Source organism: Patagioenas fasciata, chromosome 5 (assembly GCF_037038585.1).
Source record: "Patagioenas fasciata isolate bPatFas1 chromosome 5, bPatFas1.hap1, whole genome shotgun sequence".
Classification (NCBI taxonomy): Eukaryota; Metazoa; Chordata; class Aves; order Columbiformes; family Columbidae; genus Patagioenas; species Patagioenas fasciata.
The window spans coordinates 9,084,709-9,096,216 of record NC_092524.1 but is presented as its reverse complement, the minus strand read 5'-3'; the positions used below and the strand labels follow the sequence as shown (position 1 = coordinate 9,096,216).

Below are 11,508 nucleotides of genomic sequence, written 5' to 3'. Positions count from 1 at the left end.
AATAGCTGTATGAGAAATGGAAATGATAGTTGTCAAATAGTCTGCAATGATAGACTTCAGATTTTAGCTGAGAGCTCTGCATACTTTCAGGGGTTTGCTGTTTTTTTTTTTCCACTTCAGAAACTCAGTATCTGTGGCCCTGAGGATGGCAGATACCCCTAGAAGGACAGTTAATTGATTTACTCATGGTACAAATCACAGTTGAGGACCTGCTCTACCCATTGTCTTTCTGCCAACCTGGTTACGGTTTAGGTTTGTTGGCCATGCAAAGAAGAGCATCTTAGGTTAGGCCAGGGATACTGTCAAGAAAGTCCCAAGCAGTCACTTAGATGGCTAGTATTTGAAGAGGCCATATGTTCACTCTGCTGATTTAGGCGCTCTGTGACCCCTCCTGAGGAAAAGCTGTTCTGATACAGCTTTATGGGCCATAAGATCATGATTGCTGTTCCAGATGTCTCTCCATTCAGTGTGCCAGAACATTAAATTGCTCCATAAATTCACTTGGTTTCACATTGACAGAGGAGAAAGAGTTGGTTGGTTCACTTGGGTACTGTAAATTGTCCTCCAGAAAAGTCTTTGTCCATTGGTTATACATGATGTGAAGGGGACAAGGTGACTTGTCCTGCTAAGCCAGACTGCTGTGACCCCTCTGCTCAACCTGGTAGGCTCAGGGCTCTTGGTCTTATTTGAAGATGAAAGGATTAGGAATTTTTTTTTTGCTGAAATGCCTCTATTTGCCAACAAACTAAAGCAGGGCTTATGGAAAGGTGAGTTAACCTTTGTGATTCTGAAAGTGTCCACAAAGGTTGTGTGATGCTGCGGCAGAGGATCAGAGGCACTGTCCCTGTCCCAGACACCCCATGTCACCACAGCAGGGATGCTCGGTGGGGAGGCAGCTCTTTGCAGGGGATCGGTGCTGCTAAGGTGCGTCCTGCTGCTCTTGAATGCGCTGATAAACCTGCCCTGAAACAGCTGCTTGGAAATACCAAATGTTTTTCTAGTAAGAGCAAACAGCTAAATGCCCGTGGAGTTTTATTGGACCAGACTGCCTTCAGTTACCAGTGAGCACCTCCTGACTTGATATCTCTAGGTCCACCTCAGTCTTGTTACACTTTAGTTTTAGAATAGGGTTGGTTTTTTTTTCGTAAACACACTGGGCACTTCTAGCTGGCTGCAAGATGTTACTTACAGTTGCATTTCCACAGCATCAGCTCTGCTGAGTGGCTTCCCCAGCTGTTGCACTACTCTGTGTAATTGTCAATGACATACACTTGCAGTACACCTGAGTAGTCTTTTAGTAGCACAAAATACCAGTTGAAAGTTGCACAAAATCTCAGAGTCTTTGAAAGCTCATTTTTAATATTTTTTTCATTCATGTATCACCAGGCTTTAAAATGTGTTCTTTTAAATAGTTTCTCTTTTATTTTTAACACCACGAGCAACAAAACCAGCATGAGAGTAATACAGGGTAATTGGAGTAACAGTCCTAAGGTACCATGTGGTTTCTTAAAGCTACTTGACAAAAAACTCGATGCAAATAACTTTCAAGTGGAAAGAATGGCTCTAGTAAAATCCAACCCCCTATAGACATCCCATTAGCTTGAGAAGAAGTGCAATGTAAATAAGTGCATGACTTCTTGTATTGATAAGTGTGTGGGTTTCTTGATGTACACAATCATATTAGTTGAACAGAATCTCGTACAAGTATAAAATTCATAGTAAAGATGTCTTTATTCCAAAATAATAATAATGTGTTAGCCAGACAGCTACAAAACATCTACACGAGACTTTGGTAAGAAATATTCATGGTAGCTTTTTCATAATTCCACAGCAAACAAAAACAGTGAAGGAAATCTAAAAACACAATCAAACAAAATTTTGTTTAAGTTGTATGCTGCACACACAGAGTTCTACTGTACATTTGTTAAGCCCCTAACTTTTTCTTATTATTATTATTATGTGTAAAGCTTCTACAGTTTGTATGTTAGAAAAAAACCCATACACACAATGCTAAAATCTGATTGATAACTGAGGTCTACAAAACTGGAGTGATATCTGTGCTTTCAGTTCAGCAGTATTATTCAGGAGATAACAGTTCTCATTTTTTATTGACTGATAATCAGTGGCTATTACACTACTAGAAAGTTTACAGTAACAATGCAATACTTCTACATATTTTATATCGGAGCTTTTTTTTTTTCTGAATAGAAAATCAACCTCTTATTTTTTTCTTCACTTGTTTTTGTGTTTGTTTTTTTTTTTTTTTTACAAAATGTAACAAGTTTAAATATTTCTTTTGTATCAAGTTAGAAGAAAGACAAGTGACTTGTAAAGTGTTTCAACAGAAAAACAGTGTGAAAAGCTGAACCTAAGCAGGAATGATCACATATTTCTGACCAAGTGCAATCTATCTTGTCATCATATGTATTAATGTGGTGGGGGAAAAAGAATTCCAACATTCATAACTTTAATAAGCCTAAGAGAAATGGCTGGAAGTCACACTGAACAGCCTCCTAAGACAAAAGAAATGTATATGTAGAATCAAATTAGTAAGAACCACAGTGAAAGGAATGCCAGATTGTTTCAATGGTCAATTTTGTGGGCACATTAAGAAAGATGGTACGTATTTCCCACATACTTAAAGGTGTATTTCGACTAAGTAGCCTTTGGCAAAGGGAGTAATTAAAAGACAAAACAGTTTGCTGAACTGGAGTAAGCATTAAAATGAAAATAACTCAACATTGGTTTTAATGGATTATTTGCAGAAACAGGCACAGTTTTGCAAGATTAGCTTGAATGAGTGGTAAGGGCTGATCAGATAAAATATAGTCCATAAACTCATATAATTTTTCTCTTTCCAGGAGAAACTTTCTTTTTGTGCTCCCTATGTCCCAAGATGTCACAGATCCAAGCCTACAAAACACCATCTGTCACACATTTCATAGTCCAAGGTTATTTTTGAATGCTTAGCCTCAGCTGGGATAGCCTCTGTCAGGCTCAGCAAGAGCAGCTCAAAGGTAGGTGGTGAGCGGCTGAGCACCCAGCATCGGTCGCTGTAGCCTTCTCTGCAGCCATAGCATCACGTCTGTTTCTCCACCTGAAATATGCTCAGATGGTCATGCCTTCAGTATCTGTGCCACTCCACTGTTGGGTTTTTTTTGTGATGTTGGGTTTGGGGTTATTTTGGTTGTAAATGATTAATGTGCAAGGTAAGGTCATAAACACATCACTTAAGGACCGTCTTGCTGCTACACTGTAGTGACAGTGCTATAGAGACTTAAACTGCAGAATTTTTCAACAGGCATAGGGAAGCAAACTATCTGAATTCATATTTTTGAATAAGGCAAGCTGTGCAAAATGTAAAGTGTTTGGTTTTAGTGTTAACCTTGTTGTATATATATATTTTTTTCTCCTGGTTTGGGTCACCATGTGTTTGCACCCATTTCATTTAGCAGCAGCAAGAGAGGCTGAATACTGTGTTTGGTTCCATATTTTTCTGGGCTTCCTTTCATTCCAGGTCTAAAAAAAAAAACCTGTAAAATACCTTGAGGGGGTGGGATGTGAGAGCTGTGGAAGTCCAGAGCATCCCTCGCAGTGTTCAGTGGAGAAATGATGATGGAAAGCCCTACAGTGTCATGTAACCAGCCCACTCTGTGCAGGTACAGGTTGCAATCAGAGGATGCCCAGGGTGGTGATGATGAACCTGAACAGCCTCAACGCGTTGTGGTTCACATCAAGTGCAGACACTTGAAACCTGGTTAGCAGGATTGTAACCAAGGGCTAAGAAGAGAGTAAATTACTTAAGTCTGGTTTAAAAAGAAATTTTTGTCCATTCATTTCTCTCAAGCTTGTTTTAGGAATCAGCATGATTATTACTTATGTAGAGACATAGGTGTATGCTGCCTTTCCTGGACCAAAAGATAACCCATCCCCTTCATCTCTCATCTTTAATGTTAACTTGTACAGGGCAGTATTATACTCCAACAGCAAGTGAAGCCCGAGGTCTCACTGGTCCTACACCTGATTATGCACAGGGATGAGAGCTGAAGATGATGATGTAAAATAGCAAAAGCAATTAGAATGCTGAGGAGCTATTTTCTAATCTCAGGCAGTGTGGTTAATCGTTCAAGTAGTCAGGGAAGTAATTTATCCAGGCTAGTATATCTACAAATCAGTAATTCTCACAAATTTAGTAAATTTATATCTTCCTATACGCTGAGTAAAAACACATAAATGACACTGCTGTGAATATATTTGTGTCAATCTGTAATTACTATTTTCAGAGGCTGTCATTGTTTCATTTCAGATGCTCCCTTTGTTTCTTTGAAGGGATGCATGAGAGCCTGGCTCACCTTTTCTCTACTATTTTTATTAGATTATAAACCTCTTTCTTTCTTCTTTTGTGATTAACATCCTCACAAGAATGAATCGAATTTTTTATCGTCTCTCATGTGGAAGCCTTTCCATGATACAGCTGCATGACTCTGTGTTTGGGCCAATTTCTTTTAGTTCTGTATCTATTTTGTGAAGCAGTTGATAGGCCCAATATAAGAAGATGGCATCTAAATATATATTATGACATTCATGTATTTGCTTTGTGTGCTGTTTTGACTTGTGACTATATAGTGGGCAGTCATCTCTATTGAGATGACAAATTATTTCATTTTTAAATTTTAAAGAAACAAAGACCATTTTGCATGGACCATAGCATCCACGCGAAGAAAAGCATTGTAGGATAATTATTATAACTATCAGCTTAACTCAATACTGTAAAAAGATAAACATGCACCTTTAATATTATTGAACCAGCATTACTGAAATGACTCCTTGGCATAGTTGTGTATCACATAGGCACTGCTTTGGATTTTCAAAATCAAACTGAGAGATAAATCCTCCCACATATGAAACATGTCACTTTAACCTAGTTATGTTAATATGCATGCATCCCATGTCTTTACAAGTAGTATTTCTATATGGCTATTCCATGTCCACAGATATGTCTGTATTTTAGTTAAATGACTCATAATGACCTACTATTTTTATGCATTAAGGGCTGGCTGGAATACCAAAGATGTACTCTCAGCATAAATCTGTGAGGAAATATTTATAAAATACATTTCTTGCACCAGCAAGACTAAAAAGCAAACCACACTGCAAAAATGAAAACTGATATACACTTTACATATTTTTTTGTTTTAAAAATCAAACCAAGGTTGACTTTCCATTTAGCTCAGAGTGCATCACTTGGGAGCCTTGTGTTTTGTTAACAAGGATGAACATTACATGCTCTTAGCTCCTTCTTGTCTTTGCAGCTAGTAAACTGAGTACTTTTGGACCTCTTCTTTACCATCATGTAGCGTTCCTGAATTCCCCCTCCACAGAATGTAGAACATTCTGTCCAAGCAGTCCATGGTTTCAGCCTACAAACTAAAAAAACAAGTTATTTGATTAAGTTTTTAGTATTTCAATATGTGTACCACTACGCATGTGTGCACACTTACATCTTCTGAATCTAAGATAGCGTATTGCCTAGTTTATTACAGTAGGAATTAAGAAGCCCCACTTAAGTATAATCAAGGTTCATTCGTCAAACATTGAAAAAATGTATTCAGAAAGAAATTTATTGTCTGCAATGTAAAACACAGATAAAATTAAGAAACTGTTAAATGTCAGAGCAAGAACCACAGCTTAGCAGTAATTCCTATCCCGATAATATATACTATACCACAAGATATTATGTTTTATTGATTTGAGGCATCAGTGCTTTAAAATACTGTCTCTTACTGAAAATACAGTCCGAGCAGATCTCTCAGACCAGTCTGAGTCTGAATCAGGTTACTGGGGTGGAAATCAGTTCAGTTTTGAAATTCGGCACTGGATCCAGGAACAAACATTTTCAAAGTTCAGAGGTTCAAACTGGAGGCAAAGATTATCACCTAGTTCTGCAGAAACTGCAATCAGCCCTTTGCCAGGTCTGAATTCCAGATTTTTCACATTCCACACTTCGTAATGAAGAAGCTAAAATATTCTCAGTGATGGGACACTGACAAATTGGCCTTTCTCCATTGAGCCCTAAACATGGGTCACGTGTTTTTAATGATGGCCAAACTCCGAAAGTGGCTGTGCTTTACTTTATTGCTAAAACTTTCCCTAGACTGAAATGCTAAAAGTGTTCTCGCAGCATGAAGTGGAGCTGCCCACAAACTCCCGTTGTGCAGAAAAGACAAACAGACATGAGCCTACTGAATAATAGTTTGACACTTACCTGGATATTGCTCACTATCTATATTTTTTTTTGCTTGTTCGCTTCTCCTTTTCTCCCGGGCCTCTTTCCAGCGCCTTTTTTCCATACCTGGCCCTCGCAGGCATTTCCTTAGTCGACACTTTGTACGCTGGACGGTTTCTGGGCATGCTGTTCCTCCAAACTGTGGTTCTATTTTAATCATTCTTGTCCTGATCATATGGCCCTTTCCACATGAGGTATTGCATTCAGACCACTGGGACCACTCTGTTAATTCACAGTCGATGGCTGCAAAGAGGGAAATGCATGAGATCTAAACATAAGGTCAAGAAGAAACACACAGATGTGCCTAATGAGTTTTTACATCCTGAATACATGAATGCAATGGAAGCCTTGAGGCTTTTTAGCAAATTTTATAAGGCTACACATCAAAATTTTCTGAGTCCATTTCTAGAAGAACAATTACTTGACACTTTCCTCAATTTCTTTTTCAAGAGTGGTGCTGGCAGATCACTAAAATTACAAAAAAAATATAAATAATTCTCCTGTGCCTTCTTCAGTTTTCCATTCTGTACACCCATATGTCTGTTTTGTAGCAAAAAGCTGTTAAAAATGGGTTATATTTACAAAGAATCTGATGCCTCTGAGATCTAAGCCTTGCTTTTCTTATATTGATATGCAATAAACAAGATTCACTAATAACATTTTGTCTTAAAAGTTTTCATCTTTCAGTACTGCTTAAAACTTATAGCCCCAGTGAATAATAATCAAAATGATATTTCACGTTATTTAAGAGAAGTTGAATTGCAGTGTAAAAGCCTTTTTAACCAACACTTTCTGTGAAAAATAATTAGTCATAAAGCCTCATAAACCATCTGGCAACAGGACTTATTCATTCAGCAGTGCCTTAGGCTAGCGCGCTTCACAAAGACTGCAAAGGAACTAGGAATTTGTACCACCCAAGAAGGGGGGGATTTTTGCGGAGTAAGGTACAAAATCAACGCAGCTGTGTCCACACCATCCACTGGCTCATGATATTCCAGGTTGCAGAGGGACACAGAACAGTAAAAAGGCTGCAATACAGTTCAGAGAGGTATCAAAGATGGAGTGAGTCTCTTTCGTGCTCTTTCCGTGAGCTAAAAGAATCACACAGGTGATTTTAATCCTTCTGTCCTTCCTAGCACACATTCTGTATTTGAGTGAAAAATAGGTTTCATAATTCTGACTTATTTACTATTGGGAAGTGCACTAACTGTTGCCTGAAGTGTAGTGTGTTAAATATGCAGAAACTGTATACCCAAAGCAATATTGATCATCAGCATAGCGTTAAATAAGGCAAGCAAAAATTAAGATGTGGTTATATGCCAGATCTCAATAGCTGAAAGTGAACTATGATAATAATAATAAAAAAAAAAATTCCACAGTTAATAATACTCCTATCTATGAAGTGACACTAAAAAATGGTGATAGAGTTTTGACCCACAAACTGACACACAGTCGCCTCCTCTTTCCAGAGGGTTTCCCACACTTACGGCATTCGGGCAGCATGCATTTCTCTGCTTGTTCCAGCTCCTCGTTGCAGTCTCCAAGCTCAGCAGCAGATTTCAGAATCCTTTGCCGGGTTCGCATGCCCTTCCCACATGTTACACTGCAGTCACTCCATTCAGACCAGGGAGAGAGTAGACAGGGGATGGTATCTAATATGAAAATAAAAAGGCAATGAATTCTTGTTATACTTAAATTATGAAGATATACATTTTGAAAATAATACGGGTGGAAAATGTACTATGATTTATCTGTCATCAACCAATTATACTTTGTTGTCACTTTGGACAAAATGAATCACGAGCTGAATGATGTTCCTGGAGAAGCTCAGAAAACACAATATTAAAATGAAAGATTTGCTTGGTTTTAATACCTTTTCTTTCCAATATTTCTCTATATCTTATTCATATCTGCAGAGTGCCAGTGCTTCCAGGGAATAAATAGATTAAGAAGGTATGTTTCAATCGTAACTCCTGTAAAAAACCCTGGATTGTTGCAGTGGACAGAAATGAAAGTCAAGTTGATACAATCTAAAATACAATACTTCCACATTTTATCTACCGAAAATATTTTTTAAACTTAATTCTTTCCACCTTTGGTGAAAATCTTAAGATTTCTTAAAAAATTAAAACCAATATTAATAGTGACAGTAAGGCTGGTAGACTATACAAAAGGAGCACGTGTATTTCTGAACTGTTCATGGGCTAAAAGGAGAGGGCACTGTTTTATTCTAACATTATGACTAAATACACCTCATATTTGATAAATTAGAGTTACTTAGGTATGGCTTGCTGATATACATATCACTGTATGGATAATACAGTAATAGGATTCCACTAAATATTTTTTACTGATACTCTCATCCTGATGGTGAATGTTGTACTTAATGCACATTCCCTAAGGGGCTGAATTTTAAGGAGAACAAGAAAAAGCGACATTGCTTCTAGTTTAGCTATATTATCTGTGTGATGGAGCAACATGTAAGAAATGATGCCTCACTTGATAACAGAGGAGATAAAGTCCTGGATACTTACGGCACTCGGGCATCATGCATTTCTCTGCCTCTGTAGTTTCTGCCTTGCACATGGATCCATCAGCAGGAGTCATTTTGATCATTCTGTGTCGTTTCTTCATGCCCGTGCCACAGCTAGCACTGCATTCATCCCACTCTCCCCATTCAGTGACGAGGCAGCTGCTAGGGGCTATTCAAAATGGACAGAGAAAATTGTTTGCTAATAGATCTCACGAAAAAAAAATAATTGTTTGGGCAGTGCTGCTGCTACTGGCTGGATTTTACAAAGGTAAATAAAATACTTACAACATTCCTCATTTACAACACATTTCTCAGTCTCTTCAGTGGGCACTTTGCACATAGAGCCATCTTCAGGGAACTGTTTTACGTATCTCTCTCTAGATCGCGTTCCCATTCCACAGGAAACACTACAGGGGGACCATGTAATCCAGTCAGACATCATGCAAGTGGAACCATCTAAAATACAGAGAATGATTTCAATTGCTAATATCAACAGAATTGCTGATAAATCTGTAGCTGCCTATTTGTGTGCACTATCACTTTTATGCTGCATCTTATGTTCTGTCCTCCCCTCTATTGCTTACTTTACTTACTTTCCCTTATAAGTCTAAATACTTCATACACCGACTTAGATGCGCTGCAGAACTGACCAGAGACAATTTGTATTCTTTGGCAATTATTCCTCTGTTTGCTATAACCCAAGTCATACTACAGCAACCAACAGCTTTAAGAACTTTAAAGGAAAAGTAAACCCTACAAGGCGTTCTTTTCCTCCACCCTTTGCTCTTGATTACCTTCATCACTGCAGCCTGGACCCATGCAAGGCTGAAAATCTTGGGTATCTGGGCAGGGCACACTGAGGTCCAGCTGAGCTTTAAGCATCCTCTGCCTCATCCTCTTGCCCTTCTCACAGGTAGAAGAGCTGCAGGCTGACCATGGTGACCAGTTTGAATATATGCAGGTCTCAGGGGTATCATCTAAAAAGTAAGAAAAGGAAGTGAATGTTAAAAATAGATTGTCCTCTATTTACTTCTCTTTACTTGGCTGGCAATTACTTTAGATGCTACTAGGATACATTCTTTCCTCCTGCACTCTATCTTCTCTGTTTCTAACCCAAAAGAAAAAAAAAAAAACAATCACCAACTTTCATTTATTTCATTGAAAAAAAAATGTTTGCACCCCAAAAAGCTTCTCTTATTGCTTTTATTGTTATTGTCATCTTCCAGGTGTGCATGGAATTCCTTTGCTGTGTAAGAGAAGGCTAATAGTAGATTCCAGAAAAGATGAAAACCTAAACCAGTTTTTGACAGTGAGTAGGACTTTTGCTTCTAAGTCAATTTTGTACTTTATCTAGAAATTACAGTGGAGAATGGAACAAAATAGAAATTAGTACATCACAAACTAATTTAAAAAGTACCTTCTTCTTTTTCCTCTGGTGCTAGATCTGCCACAATATCATCTATGTTGTCAGGTACGATATTGCATTGCTCCCCCTGCAAATAAATTATTGTGGAGATTTGATATAGAAAACTCACATGTATATTCAGTGAAAGGGGTTAAAACAGTATATTGTGAAACACTAGTGCATCTGCAGCAGTTTTTAATCTTCTAATTCCCATGTATTCCACAATTAAGCACAGGTAGTAATTACCAGAAGTATGAGAAATAATACCTTAATACAGTGTTACATTTAAGAAACAGTTTAAGTAATTTTCTGCCATTATCTTCGTTGTAGGTGGGTTAGGGATTGTAGGTTGCGGGGTGGGGAGGAGAGGAGGGGAAGTATTTTTTTGTTTGTGAATTAGTTTTTTTTTTTTTTTTCAGTTGCTTGAGATTTTTATATATATTGTACCTTGCGTGCAATTCTTTCAATGACAACTCTGGCTACCAGCTTGATAGATCCTCCTTCTGGATCATAAAATGGACTCTGAGGATGATCTAAGCTTGTAAGTGGCCTGATCTTCTCTTGAGGCACTGTAGGTTTGTTAGGAGACTGCAATAAAAAGAATTTTTTAAAAAGGTTTAGAAAGAAACTAAAAATTATTAATGACTTTATAATTCATATGCAGATATAAAAACTTCTCCAAAATGCTAAATAGAAAAATTCCAACAGCAGGTGAACTTGATATATTCATACTTAATGGTAAGGTGCATACACTTTGGGATTCAGCCCTGAAACTGGGTTCACAATAAGATGTATCACTTGTAGGTGGGGCATTAACAAAAAAACAAATATTCAATATGCGTCTAGAGCTGCATTATAACTGGAGAATTTCCTTGGGTTCTAAAGACACTGGTTCCGAAAGAATAAAAGCACCATCTTCTGTCATCTGAAAAAAGATTATGCACGGTATTTGAGGATATGAGTAATCTTGTGTAACTTCAGCTGTCTATACTGTCTGTATAGACACATAATGTAGGTACACTTATCACCTATGGGGACTTAACCAATTTAGTAATTTGGTGTAACTCATTTGGTCAAAACCAAGTCTTCACCTGGGGATGGCGTGAATCTCTTCCTATACTTAGAGTGACAGAGACAGAGAAAATGGATGATTTTAGAGTAGTGATGAGAAGTCCAGAGTTTCAATGTCCACTGTAGGGAATATTTAAGTTTCTTGTGCCAAGCAGAATAGCTGGCATTGGGTTGAAACAGTAGAAAACTCAAGTTGATGTGGCTGCTGATGGC

The 11,508-nt window shown here is 37.9% G+C and overlaps 1 protein-coding gene and 1 long non-coding RNA gene across 2 annotated transcripts in view; one reads left to right on the top strand and one right to left on the bottom strand.

The window, feature by feature from the left end:
- Positions 1-1,712: 1,712 nt before the first annotated feature.
- Positions 1,713-11,508, bottom strand: part of SPON1 (spondin 1) — a 191,168-nt gene continuing 181,372 nt past the window's right edge. Inside the window, exons 9-16 of the mRNA XM_065839579.2 lie at positions 10,672-10,812; positions 10,237-10,312; positions 9,614-9,796; positions 9,105-9,275; positions 8,821-8,988; positions 7,774-7,938; positions 6,266-6,529; positions 1,713-5,427 (exon numbers count right to left, since the gene is read on the bottom strand). Coding sequence (XP_065695651.1) covers positions 5,264-5,427; positions 6,266-6,529; positions 7,774-7,938; positions 8,821-8,988; positions 9,105-9,275; positions 9,614-9,796; positions 10,237-10,312; positions 10,672-10,812 — 1,332 coding nt within the window. The 3' untranslated portion in view covers positions 1,713-5,263. The remainder of the gene's footprint in view (positions 5,428-6,265; positions 6,530-7,773; positions 7,939-8,820; positions 8,989-9,104; positions 9,276-9,613; positions 9,797-10,236; positions 10,313-10,671; positions 10,813-11,508) is intronic.
- Positions 10,044-10,791, top strand: LOC139828076 (uncharacterized). Its single transcript, XR_011739265.1, has 2 exons — positions 10,044-10,128; positions 10,644-10,791. It is a non-coding gene; the product is annotated as an uncharacterized lncRNA (long non-coding RNA).